General features: G+C 47.2%; 1 protein-coding gene across 7 annotated transcripts in view; it reads left to right on the top strand.

Annotated features, from left to right (window-relative positions):
• Positions 1–991: 991 nt before the first annotated feature.
• Positions 992–25798, top strand: part of Cacna2d1 (calcium voltage-gated channel auxiliary subunit alpha2delta 1) — a 428021-nt gene continuing 403214 nt past the window's right edge. For 3 of the 7 annotated variants that reach the window (XM_004839765.3, XM_013070349.3, XM_087206741.1), the window contains exon 1: positions 1006–1243. In XM_004839765.3, the coding sequence (XP_004839822.1) occupies positions 1140–1243 (104 nt within the window). In that variant the 5' untranslated portion in view covers positions 1006–1139. Of the gene's footprint in view, positions 1244–25798 lie in introns of all 7 variants that reach the window. The other 4 variants (XM_087206740.1, XM_021253995.2, XM_013070350.3 and 1 more) reach the window with 3 other exon arrangements.

The raw sequence follows: 25798 nt of genomic DNA, 5'->3' as shown, positions 1-25798 counted from the left end.
TCGGGTCCACACCCCTGGCCTTCGCCCCGCTCTCTCCCAGGCCTGGCGCAAAACAAACCGAGTTAAGTCTCGCCAGGCGCCTTTTGTGAGGCCGCTCCAGAAGGAAAGAGAGGGACAAAGAGCGAGATAGAGACGCAGGGCACGGAAAGGAAACAAATAAGGCTTGAGAAAAGGGGGCGATCGAGGGGGCGGGGAGGTCTCCGGAGCGAGTCACAAATCGCGCACCCTGGGGCCCGGGCAGCCTCGGGCAGCACTCCGCTGGCTCAGGGAGGTGGGCTTCAGGGAAGGACCTCGCCGGCACAGGCTGCTCTGGGACGAAGGGGCGAGCCCTTCCTCGGCCAGGTCCGGCGGGCCGCAATCCTGAGGGCCCGGGCCGCGACTCATCCGAGGCAGGGCGGGGCTCGGAAGGCGCAGGTACTGAAGCGACGTCCCCGGGCCACCAGCCGGACACGAGGTCCCCGCCGGGCCGGCCTTGGGGCTCCTGGGCCCCTGGGGGAGGCCGGGCCTCGGCCGCTCCTTTCTCCCGCCCCCCGCTCCTCCCTCTCGCCTCCCGCTCCACCCTGGGCGCATCCTCCAGGGCCACCTGTTCGGCCCGGATGCCTCGCCCGGGTCCGGCAGGGCGGGCACCGGGCCCTCGGAGCTGCCCTGGGCTCGCCGCGCCTCTCCCGCGCCCGCCCCGCTTCCCCCCAGAGGACGGCGCGGCCCCGCCCGGGTCTGGCCCTCAGCCGTCTCGCCGCGCCTGGCGGGTCCCCAGACTGCGCTCCGCAGGCGAGCCCGCCCCAACCCGCGGGACCCACCGCCCCGCCCGTGCGCAGCGCGCTCCCGACGCCGACCCCCCCCTGTCACCTCCCCGCCGCGCGGAGTCTGCGCGGGAGGCCACGCTCGCGTGGATCGGCGGCCGGGCGGGGCGGGACTGCGCCCGACGCCGCGCTGCCGAAGGGAGGCCGCGCCCGCCGCTGTCCCCGCCCCGCGAGGAGCCGCCCCCGCCGCCCCCGCCGCCCGCCGCCGCCCGCGCGGGATAAAGCGGGGCCGGACCTCGGCGCCCGCCAGGTCCCGAGCCCAGCGCCCTTGATGGCGGCGCCGGTGGCCGAGGCGAGGCAGCCGCGGCGCTAGGGTCCCCGCCCGCCCGCTCGGCCTCGATGGAGACTATGGGCGCGGGCCGCCTGCTGGCCGTGGTGCTCGCGCTGCTCCAGGGCGCGCTGATCCGGCCCTCAGCCCCGGAGCCGTTCCCCTCAGCCGTCACGTAAGTGCTGGGGCGGGGCGCGGGGCGCGGACGCGCGGGGTCAGGGCGGCAAGAGGGGTCGGGGCGCTCGAGGACCGGGGCGATCGCTCCCCGCGCCACCCAGCCCGGCCCGGCGCCCCTGACTCCAGGAAAAGTTTGCAGCCCCGAGCCCGCTCCAGGAAAGTTGGGTTGGCCGGGCGCTCGGCGCGGCTGGTCGGGTCCCAGCCTCAGCCCGCGGGCAGCGCCTCCCCGCGCCGCCGGCCGCTCCGGGACGGATCCAGCCCTGCCGGTAGCGCGGCCCTGCTCCCCGCTCCCGCGTCCCTCGCGCTGCTTCCATTTCCCACACAACTTTGAAATGGAAGCGAGCGGAACCGGGCAGCGCTGGCTGCTCGCGCGGATGGGAGCGCCCGGGAGGAGCCGGGCCGGGGCGCACGGCGCTGTAAGGCGAGGCCGGGAAAGCGTCTGCTGCTTCTTGAAGCTACTTTGGAAGCTCTCGGAGTAGGTCGGCTCCGGAGGATGAGTCACTAATGCCTTTTACGTAACGAGGCGAAGCCCGAGGTGGCCTTCCCGGCGGGCGCCAGCCGTGTCGGCCCTGCCTCCGTGGGCGCCCGGGCGTGGGCGCCGCGAGTCTCAGCGGCCGAGCCCGAGCCCTCGGCGGGGCTGTGACCCAGGCGGCGTCGGGCGTTCGCGCCTTCAGTGCCCCCGAGGGGCGTCCGCCCTTCCCGTGGCGGCTTGCGATCCTGGTCCTGCCCCTGCGCGGTGATTCTCCGTCACCGCTGCAGACCCTGCCCGCCGCCGGCGCGAGGCTAAAGGCCTCTGGGAGGCCGCTGCTGTCCGCGGCGCCCGCTGCCCTTCGGGCCGGGCGAGGTGAGAACCTGTGAGGCGCGGCAGCTCGCTCGCTCTCTCGCTGGCTGGCGCCGCGCTCCTGGGCTCCAGCCCTTCGGCCCCTTTGCCGCTCGGCCTGTCAGGGACTGAAGTGCGCGCTGGCGCTTTGTGCCATGAGCAGTGGCTCTGTCCTCAAAGTCACAGTCTAACGTGCCCGGCTGGGCCTCTTCCAAAGTGTCCTCTTAAGCGGGATTGACCCAGGGGGACGGGCTGGGGACGCAGCGTCACACGCGGGGAAGCAGCCCTCGTTATCCCAGCGCGATGGTGCGCGTCGGGGAGGCCCCTGTGCGGAGAGGAGAGGACCGCAGGTAATTAGGTGTCCACGGTCCGGTCCAAAACTTACTGCGGGCGGGAGAAACCCACGCCGGGCGAGAAGGGCGCGCGAAGACGCCAGTTTCTTTTCTGCGAAAGGACTTGACTTTGTTTTGGGCAATGGATGTAGAAGGTATTTTCAAACTGTAGGACGTGTTATGTCGTGAACAAAGGACAGATCGGTGGAGCGGAGGCGGCCTCCTGTAGGCAGCATTAACGATGATGATTTTGGATGTTCGTTTGAGAAGTGAGCCAGACCATCTTCCGGGGAAGGGAGAAATGACAGGTGACAGTTGTCCTTCTCTTTAGATTTCAGAAGAAGTCTTATGAAATTAAAAAATGACGTTGATCTCATCAGGATGTGTTGCCATTTGGTTTTCTTGCATGGAAAGATTTCGTTTATCAAGATAAATCTTTTGGAAAAAATTCAAGTTTATGAAAGCTGAGCAAAAAATTATAGCAATCATTGAAGGCAGATTACTATGCTTTTGTGTATAAATGTATCTGGAAATTAATATTTAAACAATTTTTGCCAACTTGTTTTTCAAAAAATCATGAGAAGTTTTATTATCAGAAGAGGAAGGACATGCCATTAACACGCTATAAAATTAATTAGGCACTAATGGAAGCTGGAATGAATTACAATTAGCCATTCAGTTTTAAAGTAGTGTTAATAGAATGAGAGCTTAAGTTTTATTATAATTAAAAATAAATAATACGTCATTCTAAAGAGTTATTTTGAATTTCTACTCTTTAACAAAAATTTTAATAGAGCATATTTTGGATTAAAACAGTTAAACTATTCTAAGAACAAACACTAAAATCTGTAGTAGTTTTTTAGACAAAGGAATTTTGATAACAGCTCTTTCTCTCCATTGTATATTTCCCTTGGAAATAGTTGTCTCAATAAAGTGTGACACAAGTATGTAATATGATAGCAACCACCTAATGCATATTGGTTTTGGTGTAAATAGAAAACACATCATTTTCATATCCTATTGTGTATATGTTATTTTTGTGTTTTAAAATGTAGTTTTCAAAAAGTACAGCTTTTTTTCCTAGAAATAATTTCTACTTGCGTGTGTTAGAACACATCTATTTTAAAATTCAGAATTACATGTATGATAACCAGTATTAATTTAAATCTGTTCTTAATTTTAGAACTTATTCATAAACCAGTTTTTAAAGCATTGTAGTTATATTGTTCATATTCAACTTTTATCTCAGTCTTATTAAAATGGCAACCAGTGAAAAATAATTGGCTGGAAACTCATTTGTCAATAAGGATTTTAATGTACATTGTATAATGGTATAAATATATAACTAAGCAATATAGATATCTACAGGAAAAGCATAAAACCTCATAAAAGACTAGTCTTTTTGAGTATTATATATTTATGATACAGTTTTCTTTGTTGTTAGACACATTTTTAAAGGTTGTAGAAAAGAGATTTCTGTGTATTGTGGCATTGGAATGGCTGTCTATTCTATGTATTAGAGTGTCATAGTTCTCACTTGAGTTTAGCAATTTTTGTTTGCATAGTATTGTATGTACTTGTACACAGGTAAATGTGCCTTATAAAAATGAGAGAAATATATGGTAATCCTAAAACCAGTGAACACTAATGAATCTTTTGTTCAGACCTTTAATTTATTCTCATCATCTTGGCCATGTAACATTTATTACTCTACAGGTGTGTGCTTAAAACATTGAAACACTAAATATATTTTCCATGTAAGTAGTAATTTACTGGTAAGTGTATTATTGTTGCACATAAGTATATGCAGCTATTTGCATTGGGATTTCAATGAGTATTAGGCAGAAATAAATATAATCTAAAAAATTTTGGGGAAAGATACAAGAATCTGAGCTTATAATGGCTTATAAAAAGGAAATAAATGTACCTTTATTATCTTTTTATGACTTTCATTAATTTTAATTTAATGAATACATATAAACCAGAATACAAAGAATGTGGTTCACTTAGAAAATGGGTATAAACTCATCACTCTTTTTCCTCAAAGAAACCTGGCTGCATAGACATTTCTATTATTAATCTAACAATGACAATAGATACAAAATTACAATAAAATATTCTTCTAGGGCTTACACAATGAGATTTTGCAAAACCATAAGCAATGCAAATTATGTGTTGTATTCAAATATAGTATTTGATTTTAAAATATATATTCGTAAAAAAATACATTTAGGAATTCTAAAAAATAATTTAAAAATTGTGCTCAGAAAAACTGTATTATTTGATTTATATATTCTGTGGAGCGTCATTATATAAAATTCCTACCTAAGGATTTTCTTCCCTATTTTTCAATACAGATGCGTATTTCCAAGAAAGTAATGTTTTTCTTAACTCACATCTTATTTCCTAGTGTGTATCTTCCAGCTGTTTATAACTTTAAACTGGAGATTTAAGAGGATAGCATGAAATATATATTTTTGCAAATTGTGCAACTTATTCATCTTTTTTAGTATCTTACATATGTGGACATTAACAGCTGTAACATAAGCATTCATGGCATTTTGTAAAAAGTCAGAATTTACTTCAGTTTTTCTGAAAAGTCCCATTTAAGGAACATCTTCCCATCATTTCCGTTAGGAGAGCTTCCTGGGTCGGTATTGCAGGCAGCTGCCTCTCCTGGAGAGCTGCCTGGGTCCCCACCCTGCGCTCCCTGACAGCTCCGGTTGCAGCAGACCTGGTCCTCAAGTGCCCCCTGCCCCGCCTTTGTAGGGACTGAGTCTCCTAGGCAGGGCCAGTCCTCCCCAGCTGTTTGTTCATGCTGTGGTTTCCCATCTCCTTGGAACTGGGCCTTGAAGGCAGGCCATGGAGCTCACACGTGATTCACTGTTTCTTTTGTGTGCACTACAACGTGCAAATGGTAGTGTCATATTGTTTATGGAAATGAAAGAAAAAAATGATTGACTTTAGTGTTCACAGATTAATACCGATCAGTACTTTGTGAGTAAAAGGGGTAGTAAACATGCTGTATTTGCCACCTTTCCCTTGGGGTCCAGAAGATTAACATTGCATAATTAGATACTCCGTCTACTTTATGTAATTGCAGTACTCTATTTAATGGACAATATTGTGTGTGTGAAAACATACCTCTATGCATGTGTGCATACATATGTGGATTACAAAAACAGCCTGTGTAAGGTAAGTTCATGAACAAGTTTCATGCTGTCAGATTTCTGGCAATGCACAACTGTCTTCGTGGTTTAAATCTCATTCAGAGTATTTTTATAACACTGGCATTTAAGACTAATTGTCAGGAGAATTACAGGAGACCTTATGTACAAAAGCAACTTGAAAATGCTCAAATCCTATCGAAACAAGTTAACAGGACTCATGCTTTAGAAAAAGCATTTTCTAAAGAGAGATCTGCTGTCTTTTAAACAAAACAAGGGTGACAAAGAAACTGTTGCAGTAGGAATCTTATGCAAAGACATTTGCATTTTATTTTTGCATTTAGATATGTTATGCTCTGAAATTTGTAAGATTTATACATGTTTGGCAGTGTCATGTTTTTGGAACGAGGGCAAATGCGCACAGGTTTTTAAATCTTATTTGTGAAATATCCACTCCTAGGTATTTCTTTTTAGTAAGCTGTGCATCTTTCGTACGAATTAACACATATCAGCAACCAAGAAGGAGCAAAGGAAGTTGATCTTTTAAATTTTGTCATTTACTTCTACAGAGTCTTAACAAGATTCTGAACGAGGAGAAGACTGACATTGTGGCCTCAATATACCGATGCACTTTCATTTTTTACTTCAGTAATTCAGAATTAGGCTGTTTTATATAAAGCAGTATTTGCAGTTCTCATTGAATATGAATGTGGGATATTTCTGGCTAAATGTTATTTTAGCATTTGCTTCTCCTGATTTTTCCTTAACCATATGCTCTGTAGATTAAAAAAATGAAGATACATTTAAAATTCTGTATCATAAGTGGAGGAAAAACTTGAATTAGAAATGGTGGCCGTAGAAAATAATGATGTTGGCCATTTCAGAACCTTCAGTTCAGGGGATTACTTTAGTACCTTAGTTCTTTTTTCCTGAGTAGTTAAAAATTTACTATGGTGGTCTCTTGGATAATGAGGAGACGTAATTCCTGCATTTTCTTATGCAAATAATTCATTCCTACTTTCTCTTTTGTACTCATATATGCATATAATTACTATTAATTATAATTTATTATTTGCTCAGAATATGAAATCCAATGGGAAAATTTTGGATTTTTTTCCTGCAAATTACCATGAGTAGACTGTTGAAGTTATTTTCTTTTATACAGTGGACATTTCCCATTAAGAGAAATTTTTTAGGGACTTACACACAGATAAATCTGTAGCACCTAATTGACAATTCCATCAAAAATGTCAAGCAGTGTAGACAATTGTTTCCTTTGACATTTGCCCGCATACTGTGGGGATAATTAGAGAAAGAACACAGAACGAGCTAATAAAATTGTTCTTTTCTAAGGTGCAACTGTCAGGCTGTGTAAAGCAATGGTTAAACAATAGCGCCTTATTTTGAGAGTTAAAAGAGGGAGAGCTCAGTACAATCCGAGGGGTCAGGCACACTGGGAAGAGCTCTTGTTCTTAAGCTGCGGGCAGCAGGCTGTGTAGTAAACATGCTGTGAGGGAGAGCTAAGAAGTGGGGTGCAGAGGCCGTCCCCACAAGTACAAGGTGCAGACGGATATTAAAGACGCTAAAGGTGGCTGGTTGCTGTCCTGTTTTCTTCTTCTTTCCCCCTATTTCCCGTGTGATCTTAGATGTACTTGAAATGCTGGTCACCAAGCATTATATTCATTTTTAGAGCTTAAATATTCAGACATGGAAATAAACCTTAGGGAGTAATGACAATAAAATTGTCAAGATCTCCACAAATAAAAGTACTTAAAAATCCTTACTTTTAAAATAATACCCTGGGGGAATGTTTCGTTGGTTAAGAAACATTAGTATAATGTTTTACTAAAAGCTTAAGGGCTAATTATCAAAATTTAAATTGTTAGTAATTTTTTCCTTAGATTACAAGAAATGCAGTAACTCACAGATGGGCAGGCTTCTAGTAGTGCACTGTTTAGACCTCTGAGGTAATAGCACAACTCATTTTGAGAAACAGTTTTAATTACTATCTCTTTTAATGTCTGCTGCTTGAAATACTATTAATATCAAATATAACTTAATTCAACAGTTAATCCAATTATTATTATTCAGTGCAAACTATGGGCTGCACTGAGCTACGCAGTGTGAAGGCAGATTGGAAAAGCATGTCTGCCTCCACGCAGTGCAGCTGTACGTCCAAGCTGAGAATCAGCACGGATACATCGCACCACGAACAAGGAGAAGCCACACTGCGTGTTGAAAGAGCATGAGCTAAAGAAGCCTGGTGTGCTGGGCTAGGCGTGGGCCTCCTGAGTGGGGAGCGATGCTGATGGGCTCGTGGGCCTAGTCATGGGCCACTCTTGGGATTCTTGAATTCAATGGTGGGTTCTGAATCATGGGATGGAGAAGATGGAGCCTGAAGGCCCGTGTTGCGGCAGAAGCAAGGAGTAGTTAGCAAACCAGTGCAGCGCTCCGTGAGGCGGGCTTGTGATCCAAATCAGAAGTGTGGCTGTGAGAAAGCAAACAAGTGTGGTGTTCACTGGAGAGGGGAAATTTGAGGCCCTGGTGGGTGTGCCATTGGGGAGTCGAGAAGAGAGAAAAGTTGGACTTGATGTGCAGCCTCTGACTGGTGGCCGTGTTTCACCAGACTGCGGCCTGGAGGACACTGGGAGCACTAGGCTCTTGGGGCTGGGGACATGGGTGCGTCGGATGCCTTAATTTGCAGTGTGTCTTAGCTGGGTGTTCGGAATGTGCCTCTGAGGGCATGTGGAGGCCCAGTCCGAAAGGAAGGGCTCTGGAGCCAGGAGAAGTGGGCCTTTGTTTACTCAGTCCCCACTGTGATAGCACTGCGTGTTTCAAAAGAAGAGCCTTGGTCTGCAGTTTCATTCTGCAGAGAAATCAGGCAGATGGTCCCATTTAGGGTGTCATCAGGCCAAGGGTACAACAGGGCAGTGGCAGAGAAGCATGGTTTCAGCAGCCTGAGGAGTCGAATGAAATTGAGAATATGGAGACAGCAAGCACAGATTGTTCTTTCAAAGAATCTGGTACTGTGAGAGAAACGGACAGGGAGTCGCTTCAGGTTAGGAACAGGAGTTGTGTGAGGCCGTTCGGGATCGCAGGTAGGAGAAGACCAGAAGGACACGTCTGGAAATGGCCAAGCCACTGCACTCAGGGTCGCCACCCAGGTCAGCTCTCCAGTCCCTTCCACGTTCCTTTTGTCGCCTCCTCTTCAGATGTCCCCAGAGTCAGTTTTATCTGCTCCCCGCGGTATTAAAGGGTTGTAAGGCACTGTGTTTTTTCTGTCGCACCTACATTGAACATGAGTGCAGACTCTTAGACCAAACTCTGGCCTCCCGAGGAGACGGGCTGGGCATCCATGGGTGGGCAGGTGGGCGTCCGTGGCCAGTCCGCTGTGAGCAGGTGGTGGACCGGGAAAAGGGACTCTGGGCCGGGGGCTGCATTCCTTGTCTGCTCTGATCTCCTTAGGAGATAGCAGTATGCAAAGGCCAGCAGCTATTACTGTGGGTGGTGGGAGAGGGCGTTCTCCCAGGAAGGCCTTGGGGTGGGGAGCTCGTGCAGACAGCTCAGTGAGTGTTACCAGAGGGGGATTTGAGAGCAGAAGAGCAAGCAGACTGGATGGCGGAGATGAAAGTGGTGAAGGAGATGATGATTGACAGGCGAGCGTTCTGTTGGAGGCAGGTGAGGACGGATCAAGAAGACACAATGTCTTACAAAGTAACTTCTGAAACATGAAAGAGCCTGGAGAATCAGAGCAGATGGAGCACAGGAGAAACACAAGTTTAATTTACTGGAGATGGTTTTGGAGGAATTTTCCAAATTATGTATTCCATTCTTCAGAAGGAATGACATGATTTAAAAATGTGCAAATGTACACACACATTCATTAGAAATGTTCACATTTTGAGATGTGTGGACCAGAGGATTGCTTTTTTCTGGTAGTAACAAGATCCCAGCTCATCGATGTATTCCCTTTGGACACAGCAACATCGATTCCCCCTTGTCTCTAGTTTTCCTTCGCTTCTTTCCTAGGAGACATACCATCTTGAAGACACATGCAGTTTTATCTGTTGCCATTAGATTTAATAAATGTATATGCTAGTGGACAGAAGATGTTACGGTAGTAACACCAAAAAGGGAACAAACAAAAGAACAGATAGTTCTTGTCTTTGGCAGTTTACATCATTTGCTTATTAACTTAGGCAGATGGTGGTAGTCGACTGCCTTTTCCTATTGTTGTCCCCTTCAACCTCCCCATGTCCAGTCTCCAGCAGTTTGAACTGAAACAGATTCTTACCGAGGAAATTCAGGATGCCAGACCCCTGACAGGGAGAGGGTTCCTGGGAGGCGTGCTGTGGTCAGCCCTTCCTGGGGCAGCTTGGGGCTCCCGAAGGTCTGGGAATTACTGGCAGCTGCCCACACAGCGATTTCCTGAGGTTCCAAGATGAATAAATGAATGAATGAATGGTGAGGATCGTGAATGCCAGCAGATCTAAGAATCAATCTTGCTCTCATTGGTCCCACTGCAGTGTGGAAAAACCACCCTCGTGGTTTGTGGCAAGAGATGAAAAGACTTTGAGTGGGCTATTTATTTCCCTTTTGTGACTTTGCTCCTTGGTCTCTCTCTCTCCCAGTATCACCTCCACCCCATTGGAAGTCACAGTTTATTGGAGCTAAGTTTGATGTCTCTGTATGCAGATCTGCACACTAATGACTGGGAATCACCCTTTGATTATTATAATATTACTTTCTCACATTTGTGCACTCTTGTATATGCCAGGCACTGTGAATGAAGGAATACCTTGCAATGTTGTTTTTTTTTAGTACTGGAGATCGAACTCGGGACTTTGCACATTTGAGGCAGGTGCCAGAACCACTGAGCTAAATCCCCTGCCCCTACCGTGCATATTTTTAATCTTTCCTTTAAGCCAGACATCTAGGCTAAGTCTTATTATCATATCTGTTTCTTAGATGATAAAACTGAAATTGAAAGTATAGAGGATTTCTTTGAATTTTGTTAGGAGATAACATTCAGTGCTGGGTAGCTTGAGTCTGAGTCCTGTGCTTCCTGCTGGACTGTCTTACTCTTTGCGGGTGCTCGGGGGAATCAGCACCCGCTTTCTTACCTGGCTTCAGGTTCTGACAGTGAGATTGAGGAAAGAAAGGAGTCAGTGTGGGGGCAGCAGAACAAACCCCGAGTCTCGGTTTTTCTGTCCACAGAAGCAGGGCAGTGCACTCCTGCACCCTGCCTCGCAGCTTCCTTGTGGAAGCATATGAGCCAGAGGGTGGGTCCTTGAAGCACTGTTTAATGCTCAGGCGTTGTTGTTCGTGCTTTGTGTGACGTCTCTGCCCCTCAGACACTAGGAATTGATGGCTGCGGTTTAGTGAACTGGGTTATTGTGCTAAAATATCCTTGGGCCACGAGAAACATTTGAAACAAATGGAGAAAATGAGTGCTGAGCGGGCCTCACAGATGTGTCTACCTTTCATCCTCGAAGGAAAGTGAAGGGGGAGATGCATGCAGTGCAGGGAGCAGCGTAGGAGAAAGGCTACCCCCAGGCTGGGGCCCAGGGAGAAAGCACAACCTCTGAGGGTCTGATGTGGTCCATTCTGGCGTTTCAGCCAGCACTGGTGGTAGGAGCACTGTGCCAGCGGCTGGGGAATCTATTTTTAAAAGTCATCACTTTGCCACTGATAACCTCTCAGTGTCGAGGATGTGAGCTTCCTGCTTCAAAGCAGAATACTTGAAAGTTAAGAAAGCAATCTGTCCACAATGTTTATATGGACAATTCCAGCCAACTCCGAAGACGGAGGAGTGAATAGTAAAATTGAGAGGAGTTGCATTTTTTAACAACCCAGCACAGAAGTCAGGACAAATCTGTCAAGAGTAGACCCAGATGAAGCTGGGTGTGGTGGCGCACACCTGTGATCTCGGCACTCGGGAGGCCAAGGCAGGTGGATCGCCAGGAGTTGGAGGGCAGCCTGAACCACACAGTGAGATCCTGTCTCTAAAAATGAATCAATGAATGAATGAGTAGGAAGGCCAGTGTTCACTGACTTACCCAACTGGTGATGCTGCACTTGTGCAACTTCACCCTTTGCTGTCCAATGAGTTGAGCCTTTCATGATCATTATGCTCTTGCTGGTAGAAGTGAGGCGCTTAACATACCTGCTGTAAATTTTGGGTTGATCTTGGGACTGAGAGGTGCGTTAGATTAAGCTGTGCTTTAATACCTTGACTAAGGAGCACAGCTCCATGACAAGCACCGAGCGGTGAGGTGGTGCCTTCACACAACAGTCATTGCAGACATTTGCTACAGCAAGGAACGTGTGAAATTCTTAAGATGTTTGTCACTTTCAGAATACCAACCCTTCTTGCCATGACATTATATTACAATGGACTTAAATTTGCATCTGCCAAATGTTAGGAGACTCCAGCACATGGGCTATAGGCAGGAGGGTGGCGTGGCCATGGCGTGCGGACTGCCGTAAATTAAACCCACTGAATGCTTTGCTGTGTCCCAAACACCTGATTTTGCTGTTGCAATAAATGTAGAGATTGGAATTAACTTTCATGAGGCAGAATTTTATTGTGCTTGTGTAGCTCAGCTCTCAGGGGATGGATACATGGGTGCAAAGGTCTACCAGTGGGTAATTGTTTAAAATTTATATTAATCCTCAACGGTAATGAATAAACATAGGGGAATGGCAATTCATCACAGGGCAAACCATGCATGATAATTTGATGGAATCATTCATCTCCTTAAATCATCGAATGTGACACAACCTGTCTGTGTGCTGTCCACGCGCCAGCTGCGTCCCTGGGTGTCAATAGCTGTGACAGTGTTGCCATTTGAGGGCCAGGAGCCTCGGATTTGCTCTTCCCCTTCTGGGTTTTTCCTCCAACACAGAGGGATCTATAACCCGGGGGAACAGGCTGCCCAGGATCTATTTCTTCTTCCTTCTGTTTCTTGTATACCCCTACCCGAAATGCAGAGAAACACAGACCATTATACATAAACATTACATTGAAAATAATACAGAATGCACATGGGCTTGCAGTTACAATAAAAATGGATACAATATGCATATGGATTAGGCTACCTTATACATATATAGGGTATCTTGTACATATATGGAGTCCCTTGCACAGGTATGGGGTATCTTATGCATATATAGGAGATCTTATATAAGTATCTTCTATACATATAGGATACATCTATAAAAACCCCATTTAACCCACAAGAAAACCTAAAACTGTTTTGCACTAGCCAGAGCACCTCCATGCATACGGAGGATCATTAATTGCAATAGGATCCACCAAGTTATGAGGGTATCTGCAGATGATGAAGGGTCATTTTCTGTAAGTGCTCTCCTAATTCTTTGTGCTAAGCAGATTACACCACTGTGGGGACTGGAAAGGCCATGGGCAGGGAGGGCCAGTGAGGAGACACAGCACACCAGCTCACTCCATGCTTCAGGAGGGTGTGATTAGGATTTCTCCGGCTGCGAGTCAAGGCTTTTGTCTAAAGGTGGGTTGTACATCACTTCGAGAAGTGGCAGATTTGGTCAGCAGCCAGTTGGATCCGAACCGCTCTGTTTAACAAATTAGAGCAGATTCTGGAGATGCGCAGGACTCCTGTGTTTTTGTGGACCTGGATGTTTGGCCCACGCCAGGATCATCATGGCCGCCTTCCCGAACTGTGTTCACACTGAGTAGAAACTTCTGGTGCTGCCAGATGATCTCGGAGGGAGTAGTCGATGCCTTTCTACCTGGGGTTCCCCGCCTGAACCATGGGACAGCAGCGCATGGGAGACTTTTTTCTAGTTCTCCTCAACAGGCCTCATGGCACTGCCCTTCTCAGGGCACAGAGAGTGAATTCCTGTCTCCGTTACTTTCCTATTGTTGGGACACACTAGCTGACACCCATCCATTAGAAGAGAGGTTTATTCTGGCTCACAGTGTGTAGAGCGTCCAGTCCATAGCCCGCTGGCTCTAAGGCAGGGTGGCACCGCAGAGGGCCTGGCCAGCAGAAAGCAGCAAGGAGATACAGGTATCTCTCCAGGCAATGCCCAGTGACCCACTTCCTCCCACCAGGCTTCAGCTTCCAGCATCACACCCAGATGTGAACCATCAGGGGACTGATCTAGTACCACACACCCTTGATCCAGTACCACACACTCATGATCCAGCATCACACACTCATGATCCAGTACCACACACTCATGATCCAGCATCACACACACATGATCCAGCAACACACCCAGGATCCAAGACCTCGACCCAAGATCTAGCATCACACACCCACGATCCAGCATCACACACTCATGATCCAGGACCACACACCCAAGATCTAGCATCACACACCCATGATCTAGCACTACACACCCATGATCCAGCATCACACACTCATGATCTAGCATCACACACCCATGATCCAGCATCACACACTCATGATCCAGTACCACACACCCAAGATCTAGCATCACACACCCACAATCTAGCACTACACACCCATGATCCAGTACCACACACTCACGATCCAGCAACTCACACCCACGATCCAGCATCACACTCATGATCCAGCACTACACACCCATGATCCAGCACCACACACACATGATCCAGCAACATACACCCACAATCCAGTACCACACACATCCAGTACCAACACGATCCAGTACACACACACACACACACACACACACACGATCCAGCATCACACACCCAGGATCCAGCATCACACACCCAGGATCCAGCATCACACACCCAGGATCCAGCATCAAACATCCACGATGCATTACTACACACCCACGATCCAGCACCACACACTCATGATCCAGTCACCTCCCCCAAACCCCACCTGTGAGAGCATGAGGTTTTTGGGGGACATCTAGTTATAAAATGTAACAATCCCTTAAGTAGATGCTTTTGAAGGCTAGGGTTTAATTCTCTTGTGGGATTTGGCTGGTAGGTTAAAAAATGTGGATTCAGTGCTCAAGGATCAGTATTGAACTTGAAGAAGTTTTATCTTCCCATTGGAAAATCTTTATAGGCTTCTGCTGAGGACTAACAGTGTTAACTGCCGGATGCGGTTGTGCAAGTTTATAATCCCAGCATGCTGGGAGGTTGGGGCAGGAGATTTACAGGTTCAAGTTCCACAGGGCCAGATGAGTGAAACCTGTCTCGGGCTGGGGTTGTAGCTCAGTGGAAGAGTACCCCTAGAGGCTGAGTTCCCAGTACTGACAGAAATACGATGTAAGAGTTAATTCATCACTTCTCAAGGTTTTGGTGAGGATCAGTGGTAGTGAAAATTCTAACTCATGGGAAGGACTGAAGCCTAGAAACCCTGGACAAATGTAATCTGGTAGAAACAGGAGAACGGGGAGGAGTGAGTGCCTTTCTGCTTCCCACACCGTGTGGATGTGGGCTCCGCTGGTCACAGCTAGGGAGGATGCATTCACGGCCTTAGCAGCTGGACATCCCATTGCTCCTCTCCCAGCCACGCCTCAGAAACTCAGTCTTTCCTGCATAATTGCTGTGCACGTGTTAGCTGACCACAAATTGGGTCTATTTTGGAGCTTGAGATACTCGAGTATCCCAGGGCCCGTTACCAAGGTGCCCCTCTCCCCCCATTTCAGTCTCCTGTCTCGTGATCTTTCTGAAAGCAAAACTGGTGGCAGCCGGAGGTTCTCCTCTCCTATAACACTGTTACCACCGAGTTGCAGGACAGCATAGTCCAGTACCAACTTTCTCGTGCTTCGGGTTGCAGGGCGTAAGAGGGGACGGGTGATAAAGTCACTGGCCTTTCACTCTTGTTTCCAGATCACTGGAGCCGCCTCGGGGCACCTGGCCATGCTGTGACCCAGGCCCTAGATGTTCTCACCAGGTGATGCACTTTAGTGTTTGCCGGAAGATCTCTGAAAACCGTGATTTCAAAACCTCGCAAGCGAGACAGAATTGCCGCACTGTGTGTAATGTAGAGTAAATCTTCTGTCCTCTGAGATGAGCAGCAAATACATCACCATAGATTACACTGAGTAATAAGTGGACATTACGAAATTTCTGGATAGGAATACAGAGCGGGTAGAGGGTGTGCTTCAGATGAGGAGCCAGTTCGAGACTGGAACGTGTGCAGGTCTCTGCCTGTGGCCATGGCCCTGCTCGCTGAGGAGCCTGCTGTGAGATGAACTGAAGCTGGAGGGGCTGTTCGGGCCTCAGCATGAAGAGTAGGCCTCGCTTCGAAGCGGGGCTGACGGAGAGCTTTCAGGCAGTGACTGCGAACACTCTAAAAGAAGTGACCCCATGTTTAATATTTGGTCCTACAAATTCCCTTACTTATGCTTGTTGGGCCTTTTCAATGCTGTGTAACCTTACTACAAACCTAATGGCTTGAAATAATATATATTTGCTACCATGAGACTCATTATCATTTATTATGAGATTTATCATCTCATAATTTCCATAGTGAAAAGTCCCAAGGATTGAACCCAGGCCTCCTGCATGCTAGGCAGGAACTCTACAATGAGCTACATCCCCAGTCCTTTATATTTTGTCTTGAGACAGGTCTTGTTAAATTCCCTAAGCTGGCCTTGAACGTGAGATCCTCCTGCCTCAGCCTCCTCAGCTGCTGAGATTTCAGATGAGCAACACAGTTCTGGGCCATGGCAGTCCTTTGCTTAGGCTCTCATGGGGCTGCAAAACTGGTTGACTGGCTTGTACCAAGCTCCCGTGGCTGTTGAGGCCTTGTTTTTTTTTTTTTTTTTTAACCAATAACAGATTTATTTATTCACTTACCAGACACACAGTTGAGAAGGTCCTCTCACAGCCTGGAGCTCGCTTCTTCAGGGTAAGCGAGAACACCTCTTGCTGCCCTCCTCATCCAACTTTCAGGGGCAGCAGTGATGAAGCGAGTCACCGGCATGCTGTCCCTTTGGAGGAACTCAAGTCCAGTGATTCGGCATCTTCGTTACGCTGACCGCATCCTTCCTCCTTGTCCTGTAACACAGCCTCATCTTGGGGTGACACCCTCCCCCTCACCCCACCCAGGGGTGCATCGCAGGACCGCCTTGGAGTCCTGCTGCCCACAGGCAGTGTTTTGAGAGGCGCATTGTAAATGCAGCAAAAGGCAGAACTGGGGACGTCGCTTTTGCACTTCGGATGTCACCAGCACGGGACCTGCTCTGGGAGCTGTGCCCCCCCGGGTCATGTGCACACTTGGGCGCTGCCCGCCATGTGGGAAGTAAATCCAGCAGCCCAGTGAGCAGTCACTAGGAAAGTTGTCATGATTAGTTAGCAGGTCGCCCCCTTTTACAAAGACAGATTCTCCTTGTCTGGTGTAGGCCAGTTCATACCACATTGCCGATCGAAAATTGATGGCTCCTCTGAAATGTGAAGGGCTTGGATGTTTCCAGATGAAGGTCTGAATGTGTGTCTGCCCATAAATCCTGCGCATCTTCCTGCATGTACACACTGGGGAACTCTCTGAAATTCCAGGTCCTTCTTATGGGCTGGGGATGTTCTGTAACTAGCGCTGCCTCTGAGAAGCATTGGTGCCTCTCTGCACACTCGAGTTAGAATAACTACGACTTCCGCTTTTCAAAGGCAACAGTACTTGCACGGTGGGTGTTCATCGAATCACCCTAAGAAGAGGGCACTTGCATACAGCAGGCTGGGGCTCCCTTGCTGTATCCTCTGTGTACCTTGTTGTTGTTTGTCTGTCTTATTTCAGTTGTTATTCTTCATGCATTGCCAGGAGTTAAATGCAGAGCCTTGTGCAGACAGGGCCAGAGGTGTATCTCTGAGCTGTGGCCTTGCCCTCCAACCTGCTTCCTTTTCAGAGTCCTACTACTTACTCGATTTGTTCGGGATCTGTCTTCTTACACCTCCAGCACTAATTAGTTTGCTAATGCTTAGGGGACAGCTCTGGCCAGAGTAATTTTCTATGTCAGTCCTGTTCACAGTAGCCGACCTAAAGGAGCAGCGTTTATTTATTTTGTAAGTTGCATATCCATGGCAAGTGTGAATTTTTGTGAAATGCAATGAGAAGCAATGAATGGAAAATGAAATTTAAAAAGATATGCAAAGTAGTGAGATTCAACAGGCTTACAAATGACTTTTCCCAAATGTTATAAACATGTCCAAACATGTTTAATTTCTATTGTTTCTCGTGCATGGGTAGAAACCGGTTACACCCTGGCAGGGTCTGCAGAAATTGAGCATTACTAGGTTTTTAAGATAATTAAATTGCTGAGTTTTTTTCTCAGTACCATTAAAAAACCAAAATGGGGGCTCTTCACACTCAGTGGTTTCACAGGGAAGCAAAATGGGCCACTTGGACACATCTTCTAGTTTAGCTGTTTGTGTGGCACAGGTCATTTTCTTGAGGTGATGTTCATCGTTTGGTTTGAACAGAGCCTCGGATTGGATGATTACATGCTGCAGTTCCTAAATGGAATTTTATGTTATTTATAAGCAAATTTGGCCTTTAGAACATTTACTGTTTGCCATGACCTGAAAGCACTTGGTGTTAGCAGAGCTAACCAGCACGCCAGTGTGAATAGAGCTGTTTGCTTCTGATGGAATCTGGCATTATTTGTATATAATAAAAAACAGATGCCCACAAGATGGTTATTCCACAGGGAACTTATGTCCAAGGATCAAGATAAAAACCATTTTAATACGAACCTAGGGCAGGTTGAATTTTCACTATACATACTTAAAAAAAATCTATATGAAGTGCATTTGGCTGTAGGCTGAGGCTACATAAATCGCTCCATTGATATCTCAGATCCCATAGTGTTTGGCAAGGTATAAAAATATGAACGTTTTTACTATATTGAAACACATCTAGACTCAATTAATTCATGCAAAAGGCAATTAACTTTTCAAACAATGGAATGCGTGGTTCATCCTTGGTTCAAGCATTTGCTTAGCTGGGAGTGAGAATTGCAGAGTTTTTCCATTTTGTGGACCCCAATTTCTTCGCAGGCATTTCTGCACTTCAGAATCGAAACATATGAACAATGAATGTCGGGTTTTTTGACAAAGCACGTTTCTCTTCTGTTTCTCCTGCTTGCTTGGAGATTTTTCTGATAGCATTTCGCCAAATGTTCTTACATCGCACGTATGATTTTACTTAAGAAAACAGGCATGTTAAGTTATACGAACTGGCGAGTACAAGATTATCTGCTTTTAAAAAGCAAGTTTTCCCTTGCATTCCCTTCTAAATGATGCCTGTCACTATGCGCTTGCTTCTGAACAATTGTCTCAAGAACCTCTTGTAGAGTTTTTCTACACTGTTGAGCTAAACTCCTTTTCTAGAAAATCAGAGTTATGTATTTTAAGACTCTCTTGAGGGGTTCTTATTGTGCTCTTTAGTGGATCTCTTAAAGCTAATTGAAGTACACTGTCTTTTTATAAAGATACTGCATCTCCTAGACAATAGGGTGTTACATTGAGACGCACGTCCCAATACTAACAATGCTATACAAACTATTGCGTATCTTCCCAGAGTGCCATTCTCTACTAAGAGATCTTCAGGATAAACTCATAAAATACTTTGTTGATAAAGTCTCTTGTAACTTCATGGATCTCACACAGTGAAAACTATTGCTATTTCTTTGTGGTTTGAAAATCTTCAAGAAAGAGAAGATGCAATTTAGAATATTACTGAGCCCACAATACTGACAGAAATATGCTGAAATTCTACCAGTAGAAATTGTTCCACACCTTGGAAACCATTACACTTAATCATCGCAAGAAAATATTCATTCCTGTTGCATTTTACGAGTGTATCTTTTCAAGCATGTCGGCAAGGTGTCCCTTATGCATTAATATTTTAATCTACACAATTTGGCCAAAGATATGTTGTGAAGATTTGGACCTAGGTGCCTTTGTCTTGCAAAAATCACATCTAAAAGTTTAGTGAGCGTTGTCTTTTTGTCTGGCTGTGGCTGAGGGTTGGTTAGGGCACATGGACCAACAAGAAGGCAAAGCACATGTAAAGGATACATGGGGAAGGGGTCCTAGGGCCTCTGGTGTGTCTGGGAAACGCCTCTGGATTATCGCCAGGCTCATTCCACTGCCCGCAGGTGGGACTGGAATGGAATTCTTTGGGATATTCTTTCTTGACCAACCTCATTTCCAGTCAGAATGGAATGAAGGCGCATTGTGCAGCTGTGGTCTGATCAGTTCTGAGCCATCCCTACATCCCGGGAGCACCGTTAGAGAGCTAGGAGCACTGTTTTCAGGGTTGGACAGGCAGTCACTGGCTGTGCTGGAGCTCGCTGCGTCCATCTCCCTGGCCCCGAGTCCTCCCTGGGGTGGGAGTGCACCAGCTTCCTTGGCCGCACGAGCCCTGTTTGCATGCACCATTCCTGAGCCGAGCACCCCAGCCCCTAAAATAGTTCACAGTAACTCTTCCTTCAAAGAATGTCAGAAAGCAGACTCGTCCTACTGTCTGCTGCAGGGAGTTTATTCGCACACGTGTGTGTGTGTGGCTAGCGTTTAAGTGCAGACTGTATCTCTAAGCTTTTCCTCTAGTTCTGTCTGAGTCATAACTGCAGCCGTCAAGCGGGGCCAGAAGAGCACTTCTGGGACAGTTGCCTGTGCACGTTGGCACAGTCCTGGCAGGACCTGGGCAGGTTCCCAGGAAGGATTTCTTGGAGTTTCCTCTTCCTGACCCCAGTTACCAGCTCCTTAGAATGGCAGGTTCTCTTCTACAGAAACATCATCGTTTTTGGTTAGTATCTGTGGCACATAGTACAGTGGTTGTGAGAAAAGCTAAATGTGGCCACCCAAGGACTACTGTGAAAATGGATATTTAATGAGTCCCACAGAGTCGAATCCCAGCATGTTAGACTGAACACTACACTGTTGGAGGGACACATCCTTGAAGAGCAGAAAGGGTGGGATATGCCACACAACACAACCTGAGTGAGGACAACTCAGAGTGGAGGACCATGCGGCTCATGATTTTCTACTTACTATGATTTTGCCGTTTGGTGTCATCTTGAATTGAAGGTCAATGCTGCGTCCCACATACCAACTCATGAAAGGCAAGTATTGCGCAGAATTGTTGCTGTTGATTATGAGACAGGGACCCCAGGACACTCAAAGCAGTCACTCCTTAAGGTGCGTCCCAGGAGAGACCCTAGTGGGTTTTGAAGAGATACAGGCAGGTTGCCCCGCACATCTGGTTTTCCCTGGCAGCGAGAGCTATTTGGGTTCTGACCTTCAGGGTGCAATGGATTAAAAACAATGTGAATCTGGTGGAGAAAAGAAAATCGTAACTTGGTAGTGGGGTAAAAGCTGGAAATTAAGAGATTTCTGGAACTCTCGATTAATATAATATGCAACTTATGTTTGCATTTTAGAAGTACCAGGAAGGTACCATAATGGCTGGCCCTTCGAATTTCTGACCAATTCTTGATCTCTGAAATTGAGTGTGAAAAGTGCTAGACCATTTTATTTTACTTTGATGGTATTTATTTGTACTTCATAATAGTATTTAGCGATAATCCATAATTATGTTTGACAAGCTAAAAACCCATATCAGAGAAGTATGACTAAAATAACTATTAAGGCTTATTAAAATACCCCCATGAGAGGGTATTATATTACCACGTGGGGTTTATATGAAACACTGATTTTTCCGAACAGCCAAAAGCAGGGTTTCTTGACCCCAGCACTAGTGGCATTTTGGAGCCCAAAGCTCTTGGAAGTGGGGTCCGCCTTGCACATGGGGAGATGTTTAGTGGGAACTCTGGCCCCTGCCAAGTGCGAAACCTTCCCAGTCTGACGATTATAAATGCCTCCGGGTGTTGCCAGTGTCTGCTGGGCACGGGATCACCCCTGGGTGGGCCCCCCTGGTCTGACTGTTTACTTGAGTGTAGACCCCACTTGAACCCACGCAATGACGCAGACTCCTGATGTGCATCCCCGCGCCGGGTGTCTGCTTCGGGCTCAGTCCCACGGTCCTGTCGCCATGCGTGGTGCTTTTGTGTTGCTGATGTGTGTCCAATCGGGAAGTTTTATTCATTAATTTCTTATAACAAGTGAGTTTTAAAAACAGGCAATTGGTTAGCTCAAAATGTTTTCTGCAGTACGCAGTTAAATTTAGCGCTCGGCGGAGCAGGAAGTGCAATTATGTAACACTCCGTCAAAGGTAGAGGGGTGAAATTCCTGTTCCTGGAGATCTGTGAATCTCCTACAGGAAGATTCCGCAGAGAAACATGTCTTTCGCAGAAGGGTACCGTTCTCTGCTCTGGCCTGCTGGGTCCGAGATGGAATCTGTCCCATCCCTGGGCTCACGTGTAAAGTGCTTTGTAGATACCAGGAGGCTGCCAGGTGCCCGCGTGCCCTGTGGGGACAGCAGTTAACTCGGACACAGCTCCGAGAGAGAAAAAGAGACAAACCTGGGAAAGAGAGGCAGCAGACTAATGCAGATTTTCTGTGCTGAGAGAGCTCTGCTGTTTCAGAGGGAAAGTTACAGAGACCCCTAAACAGTAACGACATTGCTGGAACAGATTCGGGGTGCTAGGAAGCGTTTTTTGCAGTATTCTGTGTGGTACACGGCTTTGAAATTTTATAGGGCTGGCTGGAAGGAGGCACCAAAAATACCTGGTTTGGTATGCAGAGCAAAACAGGTGACTCTACTCATTACCTTGTCTATAAATGGAGGGCATTTGCTCCTTCTTAGGACAGGATACTAACAAGAGCGACCACACAAAGTGGTGTGGAGTAGGAACAGTCACCCAGCCCGCTGTCTGCCCCGGAAACCTGAGTCTCGGCTCCGGGACAGTCTTCCCGCTTATTCTATGAAAATGTGGTTTCTCAGCATCATTTTCTTCCACCTGCAAAGTGAACAGTAGACTTTCACCTCCAGTCAGGCCCAGTGGGGCTTGCGGAGTACTGAGACCTCTTCTTCCACGCAGGAGAGACAGACTTGCGTTCTCCACCTGCTGTCTCCTCTCCATGTGGCTTCTCCACTATGGCTTTCTGAAGGACAGTGTTTCATTTGCAAAACAATATACTGCATTCTCACTCTAAGCAAAAGCTAGTGCCTCAGCAGGTTGGTCTTTTTGCAGGTACTCGGTATTCACATAGGAATGGGATAATCTCTACCTTACCCTTCCGCACTACACACGAACAGTGACGTGTGCTTCCTGCTCTCCAGCGCCTCGCTGCAGTCTGCACTTCCGGTTACCCTCACACTGGACATGAGTGGAACGTCCTTGGCGTCCCTGCTGCCCAGCCCAGTTGCTAGTGCCCGCCGTCACACTCACAGGTGTCCAGGTCCCCGCAGATGACTCTGCGCCCAGTGCCCAGGCTCTCAGGAGCACAGAAGTTTGCCGTGTAGTGCGCTGTATGGCGTCGGCTTTGGGAACGTCAGAGGAGGAATTATTAATATAACCTGGGGTGGGTATATATATTTATCAGCCTCCACACAGTGTTCACTGCAGTTACACTGACTCAAGTAGCACAGTTGAGGGAGTTTCGCCCTTCAGATCCACCATCCACTCTTTCCTTGGCATGTGAGATAATTACTATATATCCTATTTCACAATAGGAGTTTAAGAGCTTTAATGGGCTGTAAGTAGCCAATTACTCAAGCTGTTAAGATCTCGAGTGACTAATCAAGGCCGTACCCCTGTGTGTGGCACTGCTGTGGGCTGTGTTCCCCCAAATATCGGTGCTGAAATCGCAATCCCCAGGACTCCAGAGTGGGATGTGACTTGGCAGCTGGAATTAGGATCGGAGCCTAGTAGAGTAGAGTGGGCTCTAATCCAGCATGGTGCTGTCCTTTAAGAAGCTGGACACCAGTGCCCATGCAGGGACAGCAGCACCTGATGCAGGAATAGTGGCACCTGGATGAGGCTGTGCTACCACAAGCCTCAGGGGAGAGAGACAGAGAGCGAGGAAGGGAGAGAGAGAGAGGGAGGGAGAGAGAGGGAGGGAGAGACTGAATACTTGAATGGATGCTTCACAGGACTCTCGCACAGCCATGATACATTTCTACTGTCCCCAGCCACCCACTTCCTGGCTCTTTGTTAATGCAGCCCCAGCAAAGGGGCCCAGGTCTCCGGCCCTGTCCAGGCCACTCCACTCCATGGAGCTGGATGCGGAATTGCCATCTGGTGTTGGAAGTCCAATGGGCCCCAGCATCCTCACGCTCCGCCCTCACTGTAGCTGTATTTCCAAGACAATATCACTTGTTACCCGAGTTTTGTGCCCACGGAGCCATGAGGGATTCTCACGTTCCCATTCCCGCACACGCTGTTCTGTCCAGCATGTCTGTGTATTCCGACCTGCACTCACAGATAGCTTGGATTCTTCTGGGCACATTTTCCCTTCTAAGAAAATCTAGGTTCAGCTAATAAACCTAGTTTTTCCAAAATAAGTTGTAGTAGCAGAATACGGAGACGAGGTCGACAGTCAGTGGTGTGGATGCACACTCCCAAGCAGCCCACTTCAGCAGACTGGAGATGCGCGGAGCGTGGCCAGTTTCGTGCGGCTTCCTGCTGCTGCACAGTGTGGAGGGAGCTTCCCCGGCCTCCTGGCAGGAGGAGAGCCACATCTGCAGCTTCTCTTCTCCCGCTCTGGCACAACACCAGTGGATCTGCTCCACGTTTGGAGACGGTGTGACCTGCAGACAAGAGGATTTTTGCTAGACAGACTTCCTAGGAAACAAACAAAACCCTTAGTTTTTTAAAGGTGTATTTAACGAAGATAGGAGGCCAATTTGCAGTACTTTTTGCTTATTCTTCTAAAATGAGGCAGTGTGAGAATAGCGCCTTTTATTTGGGGAGTTTTGACTCGGAATGGTATGAATTTGTAGTCTGTGTGATTTGAGGGTGTTAACCGTGTGGTTATGAATGTAACCAGGGCACCATCAGCAGCGCAACCCACATGCACAGGGTCAGGCACTCCGGGACGTGTAGGGTCAGAGGTCAGGTGCTCTGAGCTTTAGCGTTTGTCCCTCTGTGCGACTTTGTGAAGGAAGCATTCACAGTGGGTATTCAGGACACGCATGCATCCCAGGACGGATGGGGCAGCCTGGCAGACTGAATCAGTGCCCTGTGTCTTCCCTACCACACTTGGACCCATCTATGCCGCCTCCTCCTCGGGAGGAAAGCTTCATACCTTCCTTTAACACCCATTGCTGTTTTGCTTCCCACAGATTAATACCCAGGGATTCATTGTCTAGAGTTGCGTTTAGTGGGTTTTTCTGCTATTTATTTTTTTTGCCCAGTTTGCTTAAGGTTTCCTTTGGTCAACGCTGCAGTACGTGTGCAGGGCCGACTGTGATGTGGCTTCTTGTGCTGGTTGTGCATCCTGGGGCAATACCAAGGGTTGGAGTGGTCTCCATCTGTGCAGCAGTGGAAGCATTTGAGTTACTGTCTCCTGCAGCCCTGCCTGCGGCTGTGGCATTCACATGAGGCCGTGCACATGGAAGTGCTTTGAAGAAAGTAGGGTAGGACGCGACGTTGACATGTGGCGTTAGGCTGTGCATTTTCTCAAGCCCTTGCGGTGAATTATGTAATGTCAGGGTTGCTTGGAAGGTTGCTGGATGGACTATTTCAGGACTTTCTTTCCCTGAGCTTATCCTGTAATGAAATGCAGCTCCATCTTCATCTACTTTAGGAACTAGTTATCACATGCTAGAATTTTGCTCCACAGATTGCTCCTGGGGTGGATTTGTTGTCCAGAAAAATAAAAGGGTAACTGAGTTATTATCATGTTTTAGTTATGTTAGTAGTTCATTGGTTACGGTTTTGGCAGATGTGGAGTAAGAGATGATGTTGTTTGTGATACTGTATCTTCATTAATAAAATAGTTCCATGTGTATTTTTATTCTCTATATATGTACATGCAAATAAATGTATACATACATACACACCACGGTGCCATGGATCCAAGTAAGCCTTGCCCAAGTAGTTGTTCTATCACTGAGCTATGCCTCTAGGTCCATGTATGTATATTTATGCTCTTTAATAAGTAGTAAGCCCATATATATATATATATATATATATATATATATATATATATGTATATGCATTTCCAACCACAGGCAGCGTGTTAGTCCCTGAAGAAATAAAGCTAACAGAGCAGTACTGTACCTTAGAGAAGTTGTAAGATAGCTGTAATGACGATGAATGCTTGTTTAGTATGTTAGTCTGCTTTCCATTGCTGGGACAAAATACATGAGAATTGCAGCTTAGAAGAGGAAGGT

This window comes from Heterocephalus glaber, unplaced genomic scaffold (genome assembly GCF_053883595.1).
Source record: "Heterocephalus glaber isolate CG9 unplaced genomic scaffold, H.glaber_assembly_v1.0 deba00000678, whole genome shotgun sequence".
In the NCBI taxonomy this organism is placed as follows: domain Eukaryota; kingdom Metazoa; phylum Chordata; class Mammalia; order Rodentia; family Bathyergidae; genus Heterocephalus; species Heterocephalus glaber.
This window is presented reverse-complemented; position numbering and strand designations above follow the sequence as displayed.